The 21,922-nt window shown below is 40.5% G+C and overlaps 1 protein-coding gene across 2 annotated transcripts in view; it reads left to right on the top strand.

Annotated features, from left to right (window-relative positions):
• Nucleotides 1-21,084, top strand: part of LOC121954363 (striatin) — a 39,404-nt gene extending 18,320 nt beyond the window's left edge. Inside the window, exons 3-17 of one of the 2 annotated variants that reach the window (XM_042501817.2) lie at nt 3,824-3,897; nt 6,973-7,051; nt 8,068-8,232; nt 10,086-10,215; nt 10,302-10,464; nt 11,382-11,492; nt 13,810-13,956; nt 14,060-14,196; nt 15,271-15,446; nt 16,101-16,148; nt 16,229-16,350; nt 16,435-16,602; nt 16,701-16,841; nt 18,147-18,335; nt 19,488-21,084. In XM_042501817.2, the coding sequence (XP_042357751.1) occupies nt 3,824-3,897; nt 6,973-7,051; nt 8,068-8,232; nt 10,086-10,215; nt 10,302-10,464; nt 11,382-11,492; nt 13,810-13,956; nt 14,060-14,196; nt 15,271-15,446; nt 16,101-16,148; nt 16,229-16,350; nt 16,435-16,602; nt 16,701-16,841; nt 18,147-18,335; nt 19,488-19,657 (2,020 nt within the window). In that variant the 3' untranslated portion in view covers nt 19,658-21,084. The remainder of the gene's footprint in view (nt 1-3,823; nt 3,898-6,972; nt 7,052-8,067; nt 8,233-10,085; nt 10,216-10,301; nt 10,465-11,381; nt 11,493-13,809; nt 13,957-14,059; nt 14,197-15,270; nt 15,447-16,100; nt 16,149-16,228; nt 16,351-16,434; nt 16,603-16,700; nt 16,842-18,146; nt 18,336-19,487) is intronic. The other variant, XM_042501818.2, reaches the window with a different exon arrangement.
• The last annotated feature ends 838 nt before the right edge of the window (nt 21,085-21,922 follow it).

Here is a 21,922-nt window from a genome sequence, read left to right as displayed (position 1 = left end):
CCTGTCTGACAGCTTGTGTCTTTTGCCCCATCAGGCTTAAGTTGTAATAAACCAGAATTACCCCTCTAAAGTTAATCACATTATGACATGTAGCTCACATTTTAACTACTCCTTGCAAGTGTAATTTAAAAGTGTGGCTGAGTAGCCTGAAAATCCAGTCACTATCTCCTTCCTCAACAGTAACCACAGAGGAAGTACTTAGAGTTTTTCTGATTGCTTAGTCACTATCAATAAAACTATAGGCTCTACCCACTAACCACAAGACTGTACACTAAAACAAGGAAATATGTACGTCTCCCAAAAGTAAACAAATCTTGCAGAACTCTTCAGACTCTTTTAAACGTTTATGCATTAATACAATACACACAAACCATTGTTTGAATAAACACATGAACACACATACGCACAGGTATCCAGATGTGTATATGTATTCCAACAAACTATAAATACAAATAAATGGAAAAAAAATCTCATAAAGTTATAACAGTCCTCAAACTACAAAAGTGGAGTAGAAAAAAAGCCATTTGTGTAAAAAAAAAAAGACTAAGAGAAGAGTTCCTGCACATTGCTGGAATTTTTATTATATTTAAGTAACATTTCAGTTTTTCAGACCTTCAGGTGGTGCTGTGTCTCAGTAGGTAGTGCAGGTTCTTCACTTATCTGAAGGCTGGCGGTTTGATCCCTGGCTCCTCCAGTTCGCATGTCAATGTTTCCTGGGGTAGGATTCTGATTCTATAATGTTCACTGTAACTGAGTAGCAGGGTGCACCTTGTACGGTAGCCTTAGCCACCAGTGAATGAATGGGTGAATGGTACATGTAGTGTAAATGCACTTTGAATGGTCGAAAGACTAGAAAGGCACTGTGCAAGTCCATTTACCATTTTAAACAAAAATTCCAACAATAAGCTCTTCTCTTTGTTCTTCTCCTTTTTTGGTCTGGCCATAAGACTTTTGTCTTTAGCTAAGCAGCTAGGCACATGTGTCAGTGTGGAGGTAAAATAGTGTAGCAATTTACCAGAAGTGTAAACTGAGTAACTGCAAGTAAAGCAGGATACGTGCACCATTAGTGTTTAAGCATTCAGAAAAAACTGTAAATGCTTTTTTCAGAGTTTCAATAATCATGGAAAATCTGGAAGAATCATGGAATTCCACAGTCTCCTTTCCCTGGCCTGGAAAAGTCATGGAATTAGTAAAAATCATTTGGAGTTTTGGAAAAGTCATGAAATATGATGTGTCATGAATTTATTTCCTGTAAGTGAGCTGTTACCATAACGTAGCTGTAACATGCATAGACTTGTGGCTGCACAGTATATTGTTTCAGCGTCGACACTGTATTGCACAATAGTCGCATTTAAAGATGTGCAATGTCAAGTAAGGCATATCAACCCAAAAACGTATTGACTGCTTGATACAAATGGAAACTGGCACAGTTCTCATTTTCAGTGACTAATATCGGCCAAGCCTTCCCCCTTAAGACAGTTACGTGTGTATGTGACATAGTGTGGCAATGTTTGTTAAAGGAAGCAAGACTTTCCTGCTTGCGTACGTGTGAGCGTAGGAAATTACTGTAACCAGTCTGGTCAGGTGCTGCAGACACAGTGAAGCACGTGCTTTTCCAAAGTGGAAATTTGTATCCTTGAAAAGTTTTGAAGTTTTGTTTGTGAAAATATGGGGGAATTTTGTTTTTGGCCAAACAGTGGACGACTCAGGTGTTGTTTGGTAACTTTAAGTTGGGAATGTGTGGAATTCTTTGAATGCAAAGTAAAGCATTTCTGAAATGAGCATGAGTGATCAGCAAAGTCCTCCCTTGCTTAGTAAAGGTTACAAATAGAAAAGTAAAAACCAGGATGGATGGATAACAAGTAAAACAACTGGCTGCAGTTACTTTACTTCAGCTGGGAGCTTCTGGTTTGTCTTTGCTAGTGAGAGCCGTAACATGCCGGAGTTCGACAGGCGTCAGAAGAGGTTAGTGCTCTGCCTTTCCTGCAGTCAACTCAGAGGTTAGTTACATTTTGCCAGCCTGGAAGGAGGAACATCATCATTGGGTTTGTTAAGTATGGAATTGTCCTCTGGCTGTTTGTAGTGTATATTTATCTACTTTCCTCCAGTGAGATCATCGCAGACTCAGGAGCAACACTTAACCCAGAATTACTACCACTCTCTATGGTTGCTAAGCAACAGGTCATGTCTCCGAGGGTATCTGAAAGCAATATCAGAAATGGCTTTCTGAATGTAGGATGTACCCAATTTAAAATGAATTTGATCTGGATGGGGGTGGCTTCCTCTGGATCATGAGGGTAGGAGTGTGGTGGAGGCTGTGTCAACTAAAAGGTGTGAGAGAGATCTCGTGTTGACTCTTCAACACTGATGTGTGCAGCCATTGGAGGAAATCTCAGTATTGCAAAGGCAGGAACAAACAAAAGCCACACTTTGCTTTTTCACTATATATTTTATTCCATTTATATTTTTTGTTGTTGTTGTTGTTCATTGTCTTTATTGGAGTCATATTTTGATATGTTTTGTAATATTGTTTTCATGTATTATATATCTTAACTAATAATTCCAAGCAAATTTAAATACCAAACAAATAAAGAAGTGATTTAAGTTTTTGATGTACATGTATGAAGAGTCTAACGATAAAACTTCATGGACCTCAGTTTAATAATCGAATTTGAACAGTCAACAATCAGGCTAGTTAATGAATTCGTCAGTCTATCAAGTTACTATAGAAAACTCAGACTTCATACATAAAGCGTACATTTCATGTATGTAAAATGAAACTGCTCTGAGCAGACTCTTTTAGGCCTCCCTAAAAAAAGCTGTATCAGTTTAAGTGTGTGCTACAATGAGCATATTTTCACCGCCTTGTCCAACGGGAAACTTAAGCTGTCTCAAAGCCACCAGACTCTGATGACAAAAACAATCATTTTAATTTGCAGTACCAGGTAGTTCCTGGTCCACTGCTGCCTCGACTGGTCAGTGTGTAAGGTAAAGCAGAGAAAATATTCCAAATATAATGTTAGATTATATTCAAACAGATTTTTTAAAAAGTGACTGCAATACATTTTGCTACGGCCCCACCCATAGCAGTACATAGTTTAGGTACTGTAGATCAGTAGATTTGATTTATTAAAGATGCTAACAAAGCAACACAGTGCACAGCAGAAACGTCAGATAGGTCAAACCATTGTGTTTAACAATACATTTTTAAATGTTAAAGTTACAGCTGAAAATAACAGTAGAAATAAAAAAGTTTGCAGATTTTAAATATCTTCAGATGTCCTCCAAGGTTGTCTACCCGGAAGTGATTGTTGTTGTTGGGGCGACATTGCAATCTTAATCCCATTTTGAGCTAGCAAAAGTCAAAAATGTCCTGCTTCCAGCTGCTCAAATTCAAATATTTGCCATTTTTCTTAGTCTGCTTTGATAGTAAATTTAATATCCTATATCTGAATATCAGACAAAAATTTAAATATATCAACTTTGAAATTATGATGGGAATTTTTCACTGACATTAGAACCAATTAAACAATAATGACAATGATTGTTGGTTGCAGCCGTGTTTCCTATATCATAATACATATTATCTTAAGATACTGTTTAATGTTGTGATACTGATTTCAAAACAGCCCTACATGCAAGTGATGCTGTCTAAAAAGCAAACGTGTTTGTGAGAAGTAGAGCAACTTGGTGTTGGGCTGACTTTCAAAGCGTATGCAGATGCCGTGCATAATGAGTGTTTTTAAATAGCTTCTTCTCAGACCTTTTTGATCAGCCCTGTTTGCTTATTTGTCTGCCTCCACCTTTTTTTTCTTCCCTCCAGAGCAAAGTACCACAAGTTAAAATATGGGACAGAGTTAAATCAAGGTGACATGAAGCCTCCGAGCTACGACTCTGGTAAGTCTATGGTGGCTCAAACAGCCAACTCCTCCCTCTTCAGAGTAAATCACTGTGATTGTTGAGTTTTCATACCTCAAGTGACAGGACTGGTACGCATGCGAAGGCTGCATTCATGTTGAATCTTGTTTGCCTCGGTAGCTTTCTTGTCTGTTTCCTTTCCTGAATGCAGAGTGCCATTGTTGTTATGGATGTACTGGCAATGTTTAAAAAAATCTGATCAAACTGATTGAAAATATAATAAGTTGAGTGTTTGTTATGGTATGTGTAAGAAAGGTTGGCTGGTTCACCCAAATTATGAAAACAAATTCACTTGCCTCTACTAGTATCTAGCCATGCAGCTATGCAAATAGTTCCGGTTTCGTTTGCCCACATTTTGGGATATCTGCCTCGGATAATTCTGTTTCCAATCACATATGTGGTGCTCAAAACATTGCAAATTTGCATTTAAGGAAATCCAACAGCAATGTTTCCTGGAAAAATCCAAAACATGACCTACTTTAAGCATCTCAGTTGTCATCATTTTCTGCTTTTCTTTTCATGTCATGTAAACTGTATCTCTTTGGGTTGCTGCCAATTTAAGGACATCACCTTGGACTTTAGGAGATCATGATGAGACTTTTTTTTTTTTTTTAACTATTTTCTGACGATTTATTGACTCAACAATTAAGTGCTGTAGTAGTGCTGTGAGCACTACAAACGAAATTCCATTCTGAAACTTTTTGAAACTTGGAAAATTAAAGCAAATCTCTCAGCATGGCTAAACACCAAAATATCTACTCAGCCTACATAATTATAGCTCAAAGGGACAATTCACCCAAAAACACAGTATACATGTTTTTCCTTTTACCTGTAGTGCTATTTATCAGTTCGGATTTCTTTGGTGTGAGTTTCTGTGTGTTGGAGATCCGCTGAAGGGATCATCCAGTATAATAGAACTAGATGGCACTGGGCTTGTGGTGCTCAAATTGGCAAAAACATTAAATAAAATGAAATGAAATTGAATTAAAAAACTCAACAGAAATGACTTTTTACAGACATCATGACCCAATTACTCCACAGACCTTGTTATGAGCAGTTTCATGTAGGAACTGTTTTCTCTCAACCAAATGACATCAACCAACTAAATCTCTACAGAGAAGGAAGCATGCATCTCCTCATGGACGAGAAGCTCGTGCTTGTGACAGCCCAAGATGTAAAAAATCTGTGTCTTTGTGTTTAACTTAGGTGCAACGTACGCTAGGTGTAACGTGGTGCTAGGTGAGATGGCTGTAGATGCAATCTTCCTTTCTTGGGGTGATAGGGTTTGCGGGTGTAGTTTAAAGTAGTTTGGAGGGGCCAAGGTCTGTGGATTATCTTGAAGAATTGGGTCATGATTGCTAGAAAGAGACATTGCTGTTTTTTGTTTGTTTTTTTAACTTAACTTAAGTAATTAATTTATTCATTTTTGGCGCTTTGACCACCAAAACCTAGGTCCATCTTGTTCTAAAATATTGGAGAAAAGGCAGACATCTCGACAGCCGATATGTTCAACACTCTGCAACTTACAACAAAACAATCTAATTTGATAAATAGCAGTACTAGTCAGTCAGTCAATCATTTTCTGTAACCGTTTGTCATCGGGCGGAAAGCAGGGTACACCCTGGACAGGTCGCCAGACTACCGCAGGGCCGACACATATAGACAGACAACCATACACTCTCACAGTCACACCTAAGGGCAATTTAGAGTCACCAATCAACCTGAGCTGCATGTCTTTGGACTGTGGGAGGAAGCCGGAGACCCTGGAGAGAACCCACGCAGACACGGGGAGAACATGCAAACTCTGCACAGAAAATATTTTTTAATTTAGGGCTGAACTGTCCCATTAAACACCTAAAATGCTGTTCTCACTTTGTAGTGTTCACTCTCTCCACATTACAGTGCAGAGTGTTTCCTCGGTATCACTCCTGTATCAGTACACTACCTGCTCCTTGTTATATTATTGTAGTTTAATTGGCCTCTCATGTTCAAGTCCTCTGCCATCATTAAGTCAGATTGCGACATTTCCTCTCCTCTCTCCTCATCTCTATTCATGAGGGCTGTTCAAAGCACCCGAGCCCTTGAAGTGTTGATGAATGGGGGGGAGGTGGAGGGGAGAGGTGTGAGGTGGAGGGGATGGAAGAGGGAGAGATGAGGAGTGGGAGGTGTTGTTCGTATGGTGGTGCACCTGCCCGCTCCTCACCCTCCTGAATTAGGCATGACCCACTTTTAGAGGGACCCTCGTCTCCCTGCCCCGCCGAATCAACCTCCTCGACACACACACTCACCCCATCTAAATCTTATTAACACGTCTCTCTGCCATGTGCAAAATTCCCAGCTGACTTGCGAGCAGAGTGCTGACGTTGTTAAATATCAAAGTGAGCTCTGAATCCCATCATTGCTTTTTTTGTCAGAGCTGTAGACAGTCATAAAGAGTGTGTGTTGTTCTGGATGCTGCAGGCACAGACACACGACACTGCTCTTTCCAGCATGTCATGGGATGTAGTTGGAGCAGAGACCAGCCATTTTGAAGTTGTTGAAATGCATCGTTAAATATCAAATGTCTTCTTGTTACATCAGGAACAAGCCGTCGCTAATGAATTTTAAATCTCTGTTTTTACTGCTAGTGCTGATGTGTACACAGTTTTAATAGGGCCGTAATTACCTACTGTGATGTAAATATTTGGATTAAGCTAGCTATTAAAGTTACACATGCTGTCAAATGATAACTCGGGTCCAAATCCAACCATGAAGATAAAGGTGACTAATTTGGAGCGCAAATACTGATAATAGTTCTGTCCAAGAATGTTTGGTAATTATCTCAATAAACATTTAAGTGTTTTTTCACTGGCCCCAATTTAAAGAGAAGCAATACCCTCTTCCGTTTAACTCTAATCCACTGTTGACTTGCTGAAAGCAGCTAAGCGCTGGATGTGTGTAGTTGCCAGGATGCTGCGATGCAGGAATGTTCTGGTCGTGTTTACAGAGTGGAAATAATGTCAGAGGCTGTGCTGTTTGTGGAGCCCTGATTTGTGTCCGCCTCTTCTTCTGCAGATGAGGCCAACGAGAACGAGTCTTCTGGATCGCTCAACAATCAGCTGTCCTGGAAACAAGGGCGTCAGCTCCTCAGACAGTGAGTGCACATGATTTAATCCTTCTGTGACAGTCTTCAACCTAGAAAACTAAATTGCTGCTCTAAAAACGAACTGTGTCGAGATTCCAGGCCCCTCGTTGCATTTCTCTGCAATGTTATTGTGACTTGTGTCAGCTTTTATGAAGTATACAACTGTGCCAGAAATGCTATGGCCTGAAAAAAAATTGTGGGGAAGAGCTCCCTCACTTGGACAGCAGCAGTCATTACCTGCTCTTTGTTTTGTTTTCTCTGGCAGCGTACCCAGCAGGCTCAGGGAAGTTTGGTTATCATATCATCCTACTCTACAGTCAGTCTGTGTAAATAAACCAGGCTCCGGCAGCCTCACACATCATCTGCCCCAACATGCTGGCTGATGAGGCAGCCAATTTATTTTTCACTCTGTGTCAAGGGACAGATCAATAATGTGCTAAGACACCCCTCCCTTTCAGCCAGTCGCCCGCTCACGTTGCTAGCACTCATCCCTACAGGGTAGGTGTAATATTTGATGAGTAGCTCATCTTGCCTCAGCAGGGCTGATGCCAACTGCCGGAGGACATGCCACTTTTGACAGTAACAAGTACTCAACTCTGCCTCATCTCTGATCATGTTGTAGTTAATGATCTTATATTAATGAGCAGGTTATCTAATGGGCTTTTCCAGCATTATGAAAGGCTCATTTGCAATGTCCAAGTGTATCCGTTTTGAATGGACTGCAAGTGACTCGTCTACATTTCAAGTTAATAAAAAATACACCTTATTTTGTATTACAGTGAATTTTTGGCAAATAGTTTTTATTTGTGCAGTCTTTGTTTATTCTTGCAATGTTTAAGTTCTTTGTCTTCTAAGCCAATGTGTTGTTTACATTTTGTAAAATAAAATTGGTGATGTGATCATTTGGAACATGTGGACCTTAAACTAATGACTAAAGAGAAATCTGGAGATTGTGATTGGACCAGTATGGAACCACTGGGTTCGACCATTTACATTAAGTTTTAATTTCATTGACTCTGTTTCAGGTACTTGCAGGAGGTGGGCTACACAGACACTATCTTAGATGTAAAGTCCCAGCGGGTTCGAGCGCTGCTAGGACTAGCTGGGGACGGAAGCGGGAGGACGGGGGAACGGACCAGCACTGAGCCTTTGGTCAATGGGACGGACGCGTCAACAAAGGGCACCAGAGGGTAAGTAGAACAATCTATAGACTGAACAAAAACAACAACATTACAAGTTCATTGCATGTAACACTGTGTGCGGTGGGGTCTATTCAGCTCCTAACAGTAACAATTTTTTGGGCACATGAGTGTGCAGCGAATATCTGGTGAATTGTTGCGGTACAATCAAAACAGACTGATATAAGCAGAGACTAGTGCAATCTGTGCTGCCCTCTCATTCATTAAAAATGTAGCGAACAATAAACAAGCTTTGGTCATGGTGTGGTACTTCTTTGCATCACAAAAACTCCAAAAGAGAAGGTGAAGCCTATCTTTGGCTGCCGAAGCTCTAAATCAGCCATCAGTGTTTCTGTCTGACAGTCCATTTTCCAATTTATGAATGTGAACTGTTGTCCGGGACAACCCAAAATCAAACAGCACATAGAGCTCTATACAATATTCAGAGCATTAAATATAGTAGCAAGATAGAGGGATAATGACGTCCTGAGCAGAAAATGATGTCACAACACCTCTCTGTGTCTTGTAATCCAAACTTCTGTGTTGTATTTGCTGGTCCGGCTGCACATGTGTGTAAGTGCATTTTTATCCCACCGGCTGGCTAATTGCTGCCGCTTTGCTCTGCGCTTATTCAATGGTTACTGCTGATATCTGGATGGTGTTGTTTTCACGCCCACATTCTGCTCCCCAGACCCCAGCTAGCCACCTCCGTGTTGAGAGCCATATGCAGACAACCTGTTCGTTCCCTTACCCATACTACAGTATTATTAAGTATACCAAAAAAGATAAAGTATGTCCTAACACATACTATGTCAAATGCAATATGGCAAAAAAATACTACAAAGTTTTCCTGCATCCAGTCACATTTTGCAGTATGCAAGTCAGCATGCTTTTCTGGGTATTCTGACCCACAGTCCTCTGCACAGCGGAAGATGCGTCACATTGACCAAGTTGTAAATATATCATTGACAGTTCACATAAGCTACAATGACACACGGCAGGAAATTCAAGTGACCGATGACTCGTCAAATAGGAATAATCGAAACAGGAATTGAACAAAATAATCCTAAAGATTACCAACAACAGAAGTGAACTAGGAAAATAACAATGACACGGGCACCTAGTAGCTCATTTGGTAGAGTCATTGCCTCATGTACAGAGGCTGTACTCAAACCTGCAGTGGCTACGGATTCGAACCTGCAGCTGCATGTCATCCCCTCTCTCTCTTCACCTTTTACGCTTAAGCTGTCCTATCAAATAAAGGCAAAAAGCCCGAAAAATTATCTTAAAAAAAAGAAAGAAAAAAAGAAAATAATAATGGCAGAATTTGTGATTTCCTGTGGTGAATATAATATGTGAGAATCTACAATGTATGCAGCAATAACTTAAAAGTAAACTCTACATACATTGCAAAGTAACAACAGCAGAGCTCACTGGGTTGACCTTCATCTTTGGTGAACTCGGCGAATGTCGTCTTGTTTTATCTCCAAGGTAATGGACGTATGAGCAAGAGGGTCAAAGTTCAGTGGTCTGAACAAAGTGGTCCAACAAAGTATTATGTCCTGATTGTGTGCATTCTGCATGCAACAGTACATGATTTGAAAGGGCAGCTGCAGCAAAAGGAAAAAGGAAAAGTGTGATTTTCAATGCTGCCTATACTAAACTATATCTCATAAATGCTCATACGTAGATGCGCTCTGACTTTAGTGTAGAGCTCCTTTTAAAGGGCAAATTACACAAAAATTTGCTGCATGTATGCTAATAACTTAATAACAATGTAGTGAATCAATACAGATACTACTGTTATTTTTTTATACCCTAGCCTAATATTTACATGTAATAAATGTGTCATTGTTCCCCCACAGGAAAGCTGAGCTCTCTGACACTAGCGCTGTACTGGAGGCCTTTAAATTCATCGAAAATGCAGCAGCTGAATTCAGCGATGAAGATGATGAAGAGGATAGCGAGGGGAGGCCTAATGTGGAATCCAGGACGGTAAGAAAACAGTCGGCCTTCATCTCCTGCTCTCACACAAAGTTAAGTAATAAGTTGTTAAAAACGGTCCTCAATATTTTCCTCAGATCTTAAGGAAGAAGCCCCCGTCGTCAACGACTCCGGCCAGTATGGACACCAGTGAGGATCCTGACACAGAGGAGGCACTGAAGGGCTTTGACTTCCTGTCCAGCCCTGACGAGATGGACACCTCGCCGGAGTCCAGAGGCAATGGGGACGGCACAGACTGGGGTGAGTCACCGATCAGTCAAGAGGGGAGCTGAGTTTGAATTAGATGACACCACATATACAGTTCTAGATACAGTTATAGTACCTACACAAAGTGTTTATTTTCTCCTGTACAATTTGGGGTTTGTTTTGTTTTTATCAACAAATATACTGTATAACACAAGTTCCAGAATCTCTGAGAATATCGCTAAATATTTTACGCTGTTATCTCATAAGTTGCCTGCACCCATAAATTTGACCTCGTAACAGATGTTGGTGACAGTTCATGGAGTACTCATGGAGTCATTCATATATCACTCTGTGGTCATAAATCATGATGTTTGGATGTTTCTCTGTTTAACCCATAGTTTGTGATCTCTTCCACTGTGTGTTCCCATAGCCAGCCTGTGACCACAATGTCTCTTCCACTCCTGTGTGTCGTCAAATCAGCCTGATTCCCTTTGAGGCTCTCTGGTCCTAAAGCCAGAAAAAATGGGCTTGGTGTCATGCTGAGGTGTTTCTTTGTATTTGAACGTGGGTTTGAGTAATTGAGTCATGTGTATACAACAGTGTGATTATCACAATGATTTCACAGTGAGGATTTCATGAGCAGATTTGTTATGACTCAGATATGTTCAAATGAAAGAATTCCTCCCATGGCATTAACTATCCTGCCATTACTCTCTTTTGATAGAAAAGAAAACAAATAAACAAGTAGTTATAATGGATATAATATCACTGAGGTGGTAGTGGCCTGCCAAAAAAAAAGACACTTATCTCAGGTTAAAGAGCGACTAATCTCCTGGTGGTTTTAGAAACCACCAGGCGAGTATGAGTCTGAGAGACGGCTCTGCTCCGTGCCCACCCTGCCAGGCAGCTCGGGCCTCGACCAGAGCAGTTCCTCACCAGCCTCTCGGTCTGGTTTTGTTCCCCCTGTGTAGAGAAGGACGAGCAAGGTCCCATTTCTGAGGCCTGGGACGTGGACCCGGGCCTGATAACCAAACTCAAGGAGCAGTACAGAAAGGAGCGCAAGGGGAAAAAGGGGGTGAAGAGTAAGTCTTGTCAGGCGCTGCTGCCTCCCTCCTCCTCCTCCTCCTCCTCCTCCTCTTTCTGTAGAGCCTGACTTTCCTGAGTTCAGCCAAAAAAGCCCAAAACAAAACATCTTGGCTGTTTTTTCTCATCTCCTTCTTTAGCTGCTCCTTATTATGCCGTCTACTTGGCATTGCTCTGTCCTTTTGTCTATCATTTCATATTGAATGTCTCCTCCGTCTTCTGTTGAATGTTCTCAACATACAAAATCTGTCACCTTTATTTTCCTACCTGGACAAACTGTGATGCTTGGTGCATGTTTTTCTGTCCTGTTTTAGTGTTTTGATTTACACCCACATCACCATCTTGTCCACACTGTCAGATATCAGAGATTAACGTGAAATTTAGAAGTGATGACACACCGTCTTTGTCCCATCTGGGTTAGCACTAGTCTCTACAGTCATGTTTCCTACATTGACATTTTCTCTAGTCATAATATAACAACATCACCGTCTCATCCTCATCTGTCAGCCATGTTGAAACTACAGTAATAACTAATTTTGCTGCTGTTGTAAATGGATTGCAATTAAAAGCTTTTCAGTGACTCAGTGAAGTGACTCAGCTGAATACTACAGCTCTCAGTGTAACAGCCCACTTCAGATGTAGCCTCATTCAGTGGCTGAGAGCTCTTAGATTTCACATTTGTGAGGCCCGAGCATTGCTGGTGTTTTTTCACTGGATAAATCATGAGATCAACAACTCGGTTCATCTCACTTTCTTCTACGTTTTATTCCAGCACCATTTTTCAGTTTTTACACTTGGTTCTCTCCGCCTCCGGTTTAAGCAGAAATCTATTTCTAATCTAAACACTGTGTTGGTACTTTTATCACTTTAGTGGGCGTGTGGAGGAGATCATCAGGTGATCTGTCAGGGATGTTTTTTCGGCAGTTGCACCTTTGGTATACTGTCTTCACAACAGGGTTGAAGGAATGCTTTACCCTGTGAATAACCATTTGTATATCAGTTACTCACTCCATATTCTGATTAATTTGTGAAGAAAATTTGTTTATCTCTTTTGCTTCTCTTTTGGTGAATGAAGAATACAAAAACTGTAAAAAAAAAAAAAATTCTTGATTAATTCAATTCGTAAGGGTCCACATTTAACAATAGCAAAACTATACCAAATATGCGTTTACACAACTCCTGCGATGTAATATATATATAATTGGATATTTATCCAGTTGTATGCTTACTACTTCCCAAACAGACAGCCCTTCTGACGGGGAGCAGAATGAAAAGTAAAACTTGTCTATGCACTTTCATAACCAGACTCTATTTATAAAAACAATAATTTTACCTCATACAACACAGAAACTGCTGGTCTACCACTGCCTCAATATGTATTTTGTTTGTGTTGTTGTGTGACTTTACTTAATCCAAACTAACCCTTTAAAAGACCAGTCACAAGAACACAAACAAACTAACTGATCAAGGCTGCAGTACACCAACAGCTCCTGTATTCAGAGAGGTAAAATAACTGTTTTTGACAATGAAGTCTAGCTATGAAGTGAGTATAAATCACCTTCGCTTTTAGTTCAGTACCCAGATGGAAAGGTATTGTTTAGGAAAGTACTGAGCATACAACTGGATAAATGAGACTTGGATTATACTGCATGAGTTGTGTGAGACTTTGTAAACTGATGTTTTGATGTAGTTTTGCTGTCGTTAAATGCGGACCCCTTTTACTTCATCCTCATCAAGGATTTTCTGTTTCGCATTCTTTGTTTACCATGGTGGCATGCAAGAAAAACAAACCTTTCTTCACAAATTCAATGTAACACGAGGAGAGACTAGATACACAAATGATCATTTTGTGGGTCTGTTGTTCCTTTAAGGTTTGACTCTTAAGGGTCCACATTTTTAAACGCTTGTAATCATAAAATAAACATCCATACATGGTTCACTAAATGATTCTACCTGGGCTGAGACCTCACAAAATCCAGCTGTATGTTATAATACCCTTTCCATACAGCCCACACTTGAAAGAAAGCATATTTCAGCACCTTTTCTGACTCTTAATTCATCTAACAAGGACTCTGGCACTGCCTTCCCTTCATTTTCTCTTCTGTTACATACTATATTTTATTGATTTATTTTCTTCCCTTTCAGTGCTGCTTTCTTTCCATCTTCTTTCTGTTCTCTTTTTCAGCTTGTACTCACAGCTTTTTAATAAAGATTTTTTTATTATTTTCGTACTTTTTGCCTCTCTTTTTTTTTCCTGTCCGCTCTTCATAACTGCGTGTCACTTTGGTAACACTCTTGACCTGACTTGTTAAACAGGGCCAAACCGGTCCAAGCTTCAGGACATGCTGGCTAACCTGAGGGATGCAGAGGACTTGTCCCACATGCAGCCTCCACCTTCAACCCCCCAATCCCGGCCCAACGCGGTTCGGTTCAACGAGCATGATGGGAACCGACCAGATGAAGGTACTGCTGCGATTAAGGGCTAACTCTTAGACTGGCTTAAACCCCCTTCATCCCTGGAGAACTGTGTCCACAGCGGTTATATATTCCTTTGTTTTTTCCCCAGTTGAGGCTCTGACTTTCCCGCCCACATCAGGGAAGTCGTTCATAATGGGCACAGACGAGACCATGGAGAGCGAGCTGGGCCTGGGGGAGCTTGCTGGACTCACCGTAGCCAATGAAGCCGACAGTCTGGCATACGATGTGAGTAGGAGAATACATAATGGACTTCAAGGGCCATGGAAATATTTCTCTGGGGAAAACTATTTCTGGTTATGCTATCATTGGAGCCTTATGAAAAACAGCCATCCCACCTTCCTCTTCTAATCCTCAGCAAATTTACCAAGTCACATCACATGCTGAAAACTTGCCACCTGCGTGTCAAACAGCTATTTTTATAGGCAGCGTCAGAGAGGCTGCTTTGAAAGTGTAATATTGGAAGATATCAGATATTTTTTGAGATCACATTTACAATACTAATGTCAAACACTATATAAAAAAACACCTGCAAAGGTCGTAGCATGTTTTTGTTTTTTTTTTAAGGAAAGACTGATTTTAGTGTGATGGCCGGCTTTTATAGAGAGAAAGAGATTAAACAATGTTCCTCATTATATACAAAGAACCGGCATCACCCAAACAACCACTTTTATATCACTGTCCTCATGTTACGCTGAATTTGTGAGGAAAGCTTTGCATTTCTTGCATGCTTCCATGGTGAGCAAAGAATACAAAAACAGAGAATAATTCTTTATGAATTCAAGTTATTAAATAGGATGAGACAGACTTTATTGTCCCGGTGGGAAATTTGCCTTGGACTTCAGTGTCTACATTGTAAAAAATGATAAAAACTACAATACATACATACATAGTAAAACACAACACTTAAACAAGACAAAAACATTCATCCATCAATTGCACATGTCCATCATGAAAATGCACATTTGTTACAACAGTACTTTTTTGGAAGCGGTTGTGTCTGCTAAGGGGGACTGTGTACTATCTGCCTGAGGGGTAAACATCTGTTTACAAACTTTCGCACAACTCTAAGTATGTAATCCAGGTACTGTAATCCAAGTCTCATTTATCCAGTCGTATGCTCATTTTACCTCACTGAACACGTGTAGTTTGCGTAATTGTTTGACTTTGTTGAATTTGACACCAAAGACACACAATAACACAAACAAAATGAGTGATAGAGGCAGTTTCAAAGACTGCTGATGGTATGCAATAATGCAGTTAATTGGATTTTGAGCGTCTGATAAAGTGTCTCCTCCTCAGATTGGCAACAATAAGGATGCCATGAGAAAGACGTGGAACCCCAAATTCACTCTGCGGAGTCATTTTGATGGGATTCGGGCTCTGGCCTTTCACCCTGTGGAGCCCGTCCTGGTCACTGCTTCAGAGGACCACACGCTCAAGATGTGGAACCTGCAAAAGACTGCGCCAGCCAAAAAGTAAGTATAACTTAGCACAAGCTGAATATCTCCAAACACTATTCCAGTCAAACCCAGACCGATTTCTCATCAGTTCCTACTGTTAGTTTCATTTTTTCAGCCAAGAAAAGTAAAATGGACAGTTTTATATTTCCAGTTGTATCATTTATCTGTCCATTCCTTCCTTGTGGGCTCTGTTGGAGACACTAACACTCAGCAGTGTGTTTGGTTCAGTCTCTATACCTGCAGCAGCAGAGTGAACATCATTTGTAAGAAAAGCTCTGTGGTTGATACAGTCAGACAGAGATGATAGCTCATCTTTGTTGCTGCAATGTCACATGATTCGGCTGCACGAAACCATCCCCATGTGACACACAACAATCACACAAGACTCATCATGTCAAGTCACAACTCTGCAGCCCACACACACTCTGTATGATTGTTTTATTTTTAGAGGCTCAAGTCGTTTGAGAGTCAAGGATATTATTAGAACAAAAAACGGAGTGATACCGTATGTGCAATTTGATCGCTGCTATAGCCGCAAACTGTAAGTCCTTTTATGGTTCCGTACAATCAACGCCAGCTATTTTGACTCTAATCATCGACACATGAAGTTGTCGCTGCTGTTTGGTTTTATGTGTTACATTAAGTAATGGATACATTGTTTGTTCACAGGAGTGCATCTTTAGATGTGGAACCGATCTACACATTCAGGGCCCACAGGTAAAAACACTGCACATGAATAAAACCTTTTTTTCCCATTTTAACGACATTTTGCTAATTTATTATTATTTAAATCCCAGGGGGGCTGTGCTGAGTGTGGTGATGAGCAGTACAGGCGAACAGTGTTTTAGCGGAGGAGTTGACGGCACTATACAGTGCTGGAACACCCCTAATCCCAACATCGACCCCTACGACTCTTACGGTAACGGCGCCACATGTTTTGTTTGAATCTGAGGATTTTAAAATGAAATCATAGCAACTGACTTTGATGGTTTGTTGTTGTCAGACCCATCAATGCTGCGTGGAGCGTTGTGCGGACACACTGACTCAGTTTGGGGTTTGGTATACAGCAGCGCACACCAGCGCCTCCTCTCCTGCTCGGCAGACGGAACTGTGAGACTGTGGGACGCGAACACCACCTCCCCTGCCCTCGCAGTATTCAATGAGGACAAAAGTACTGACTTGAAGCTTGCATCATGACTTTGTTTCTCTTTATTCATACGTAATTAATTGAATATTTAACATAAATGTATTTTTCTTTCTGTGTACAAGAGCTAGGAGTTCCCTCCTCAGTAGACCTGGTGTGCAGTGAACCTGCCCACCTGGTCACGTCCTTCACAAACGGGGAGATCGGCCTCTTCAACATGGAAACCCGTCAGCTGGTCCTCAGTCTCGAATCCAATTTGGAGCCGGGTAAGTTTGCTAGCTGAAGTGCTGTTAATTTCTAGGGTAAAGATAATAACCGGTATCTAACCCCAGTTGAATTCAACTATATTGATGAAGCAGAGTCAGTTAGGTACCATCGGGTAATATGGCTCTTGAGTAACATCTAGTGGCGGCTGTAGGGAAGTAAATCATTAGACACATTTGTCCTGATCCATAATGTTTTACTGTGCTATTACTTCTGAATGTGTTTTGATTTACAAATTTTTACAAATTAACTGTCGGTTAGGTCACTGATACAGTACTTCAGTCATAAGACATATTGTGCATTTCAGAACAATGTGAGGTATATCTGTCCTCTGTTATGAAGTTGTTTACCAGCAAGTGCTTCGGTCTGCATAAAGTTCAAACTGATTTTGGTAACCTGTTACCCAAGTTAAGTCAATGTTTAGCTTAAGTTAATATGCCACACATATTTTAGTCTATTTGCACAAAGGAAATGCTAAAAACAAAAGTATGTAACAACATAGCACATAGCATATAATGTGCTAGAGAGATGTTCGGTCAAACCTCCCCTCTATGATTTACAAAAATCCCTAATACTATGGATATTTGTTACCTTAACATAATGAAATAATAAGAAAAAAATGGAAAAATAGTAGTAATAGGGAAAAACAATGAATATGAACACAGAAGCACACATACTGAGTGAGCACATTAACTATGGCACACATGTTTTTTTTATTTTATTTAAGTACTACTAGTGATGATCATTTTTTTCCAAGACATTTTTCAATAGTGACTTGTTCGATTTCCATATTATTAAACAACAATTTAGCGTCTCCTTTTGGATAACTTTTATTTTTATTTCCGAAAATGACACAATTAGAGTTTTGACGTTTGGGAAAAGTTTGTTCACCTGGAGCCACTTTTTTCTCTGTGTGAAAGAAAATCATTGGCTTCCCAGATCAAGAAGCCTCAGTTTGCTTGTGATATGATCATTTTGTTCTGGTCAGCAAACAGCCTGGGTAATGCAGAATCAGACATGCAAATCAAGTCATTTGTATAGATGAGAAATAGAGGTGGCCAAAAAATCGATCCTGGAGGAACTCCACAATATAGTTTGATTCTGAAATACAATGGTTTCTAGATACATATTAATCTATATTATTAAGGCACTCACTAAGCCAATATCTCCACACATAGAGCATAATATCTCCACAGGTTAGATCTTTAGTTACCAATGACTTTTATGCAGGATGATCATTCATTCAGTTGGTCTAAAGTCCCTCTCCTGCTTTGTGGTGCCTAATATGCTCGTCTGTTTGTAACCAGGCACTCCCTGTCAGATCAATAAGGTCCTCAGTCACCCGACTCTTCCCATCACCATCACCGCGCAGGAGGACAGACACATCAAGTTCTTTGACAACAACAGTGGGAAGCTGATTCACTCCATGGTGGCTCACCTGGACGCTGTCACAAGCTTAGCTGTAGACCCTAATGGACTTTATCTCATGTCAGGCAGTAAGTACCTCATGACCAGCGTCTCCTTGTCTCTGTTATTCCTTTATACATTAGTTCATTGATAGATGGGCTGCCTCAGACTCAACCTAGCAGGAAGTGTGAGTGTAATGTGTCTGTGGATTTGTTAAAAGTCTTTGCCCAGCTATGGCTGCGAATCATTGCAATTTTATTTTCCAAGTGTTGATGGAGTTTGTTTTTTTTTTACCTGTGTGTGCAATGCTGTGCATCTGAACGTAAAAGAAAATATACCTTTTTAAGAATCTTGTAAAACGTTTTAGTCAAAGTACAATGTGTACAGTATTTGTGTAACAGCTGCAATTGTGTTTAGTCTTTGCAGCAGTTGTACAAAAGAGATTACTCATTTACTCATAGATCATTAAGGAGCATTATAAATGGCAATGTGACTGATATTTATAGTAGTTTCCTGTACTGGTACAGTCAGATCTGTTGTAAGCAGTTACTACAAGGTGAGGCAAGTTTATTTATGTTGCACATTTTGGCAACAAAGCAGTTCAGAGTGCTTTACATAAAACTTGTACAAGAAACACATTATAAAAGGAAATTTAAATACAAATAGTAATGCCATCAAAAAGTTAGAGCAGAAAATAAAAACAAGCTAAAATGTACTCATACACAGGTATAAAACTACACTCATCAAAGCCAAAATGAAGGCTGATGTCCACAATGATGCAAACTTATCTTTAATATCCCCTTTTGCATTCTCAACAGCATTACTATAAACTACCACTTTTGGGGGGGCAATTTTGTTTTTCTTTTTGTGCATTTTAGCACTTTTAAAGCACATTTTCTTCTCTTTTCCCCCTTATTTTCTGGCAGTTTTCTTATTTCCTGTACTTTTTTTCTTGTTTCTTCTTACTAATTACTTGCAATTTTTTTGCCGTGTCTTATTGCCTTTTTTCCATGTTTTTGAAAGTAATCCGACCAATTTACTCAGATTTCAAAGGATTAAAGTACAGTAAAGTCATTCTATGATATTGCCTTTTAGATTTTAAGGTAAAGAAGGTTTTTCTAGACATCAAATGTGCAAAAGATACAGGTTTGATTGCAAGTTTTAGGGGAAACTGTTTCAAGCTCACATTTTTGAATTGCTGTTCCCCGTGTATAGCTTGTAACTTGTCCCGTCCTCTGCAGGTCATGACTGCTCGATCCGTCTGTGGAATCTGGAGAGTAAAACCTGCATCCAGGAGTTCACGGCTCACAGAAAGAAGTTTGAGGAGTCGATCCACGATGTGGCGTTTCATCCATCTAAATGCTACATCGCCAGTGCCGGGGCAGATGCTCTCGCCAAAGTGTTCGTATGACGCGGAGCTGCATGTTTGCCTGCAGCCCCGCTCTCTGACTCAGCCTCCCATGATCAGGGACCAATAGAGACACAGGAGGGGAAGGACCTTCAGGCATGGGTCCAGTCCCACCTCTCACAGCCCACTGGTTTCCTGTCGGACTGGTAGACTATGTAGCCGCTAGCCTCAAAGGGGCGTGACTCTCCATAAAGAGGGTTGGCAGGGAGGAGAATTGCTCTCTAGTCCTCCATCTACCATCCAGGCAGGCCTGGGTGTGACCGGCCACAGCGCCCCCCCCCCCAAGACAGACTAAAACATAACCTCCATAGCTAGGAGGCTCAGGACAAGTGTTAAGGAGTGTGGAGTGGAGAAATGAGGTTTCAAGCCGGTCTTCTGCCCCTGCGACTTCACGCTCATCCCACATCCTTCTGGCCCTCAACCCTTCCTCTCAGACGATCCCGGTCTGGGCCCGTTACTCCAAGTCAGGTTTGTGTTGTGTTGTTCCACAAATGTTGGGGTACTGAAGGCTCGCTGGAGCTGTCGTGGAAGCCTCTCACGTCTTCTTCTCTGCTTCCCAGACTGACTTTGCTCGCTGGCCTGCCTTTATTTTCCTTTTTAAAACACGTATTGACAAATGTGCCTTTGCTTTAAAAAGGTCTTGAAAATGTTATTTTAACAAGCTCGTTTCGGGGAACAGGGAGGGAGGGGACGGCGGAGAAATGGAGCCGGTTGTCACCATGTTGTCGATTTTAACATTGGATGTAAAATTACAAATGCTTATAATAAACAAAATATATATTCAGTCTTAAAATTTACTGTGCAGCGTGAGTTTGAGTGCTCCTTTTTGATAAGTGTGGTTGGGGAATCAATTTTGTGCATTTCAAGGCAAAGCTGGTAGAGTGATACAGACCATTAAATATAATGCCTGTTTGTTAGATTCAAGTACCTGTACACTTCAGAAGTAACATTACAAGCATATGTGTCCAAAGTAAACCATTTTGGTTAATAATTACAATTCAGACTTGGTTCTAGATGTCCATTTTAGGAATAACTAATTGATTTTTGGCCAGTTTGCTCTTGTGTGAATTGAATGGCTTGTACTGTATGTAGTTTTCCCCAACTGTGCGGACATGCTCGACTACAGTGTGATGTATCATGTCCAGATATTTTCAGTAGTCCAGTGTTTAGCAGGAAATTAGTGCAGTACTGTGGGGCTACTTTGAAATAATGAGTTAACCATCCAACACTGAGGGAAGGGAAATGTCCTGCAAGTTCCAGTTTACTGTAAACTGTGAGGAGGAAACGATCTTGGGTTAAAAAACAAAAACAAAAAAACAATTCAATCAAGATGTTGTACATGTAGAGTACAGCCTCAAATGAGCCATTTTCTCAGTCACTGGTTTGTATATGAAAGTATGTTCAAAATAAAACCTGCTGTAAAATGTTAACTGGGCTCCGATGCTGGTCATTTGACAAACGTGGAAGCTGTTTGCAACTTGGTCATCAGTGCCGTTCAGGGTTTTAAAGTCTTCACATCTTGAGCCCCCTATCGACCAAATCAGCCTGAAACTCTGTTTGTTATGCCTCCACGCAGCCAACAGCTGTGTGTTTTCACGGTGTTTGTCCGTCCCATTCCTGTGAACGTGATATCACTGGAACGCCTTGAGGGAATTTCTTAAAGTTTGGCTCAAACGTCCACTTGGACTCAAGGAGGAAGTGATTACTTTTGAAAAATATGTGTAATTATATTTACATTGTTGAGACTTTTTAAATTTTTTTAACTAATGCTCTATTATCTCATGTAAAGTGTATCCAACATACAGGGTGCAATAGGGGTAATTCAGCCGGCCCCCTGAGGCTGGCCAGACATTTGAAGAGTCTTGGTATGTTCAGCCCCGACAAAACGTGGCAAAACATTTATTCAAACAGAAGCAGGAGTGCGTTTAACATCCTGTTGTGAGACATAAGCACACTGTCTTTTAAAGCTGCGGGACTTATTCTATTTAATTCAAGGGGCCTTAATTGGTGTAGTAAAACTTGTATTTATATTGCCGAAGTAAGCCTGGAGTATAACTTAAAATCTAAGTACAATATGTAAACATCTACCAGAATTTGGTTGCTTAATTTGGTTGCTGCTGGACACACCCACCAAAGGGAATAAAATGTATCTCTCTCTCTCTATATATATATATATACCTCTTGCACATCTTCTCACTGTTTTGAGGAAACACATTTTTCAACCTGGAAATTGTAGCTACATGGTGTACATAGTTTTGACATTTAAGA

This window comes from Plectropomus leopardus, chromosome 13 (genome assembly GCF_026936395.1).
Source record: "Plectropomus leopardus strain MGB_pleo_1.0 chromosome 13, ASM2693639v1, whole genome shotgun sequence".
NCBI classification, from domain to species: Eukaryota; Metazoa; Chordata; class Actinopteri; order Perciformes; family Serranidae; genus Plectropomus; species Plectropomus leopardus.
The sequence above is the reverse complement of the archived record's forward strand: the minus strand, read 5'-3'. Positions and strand labels throughout refer to the sequence as shown.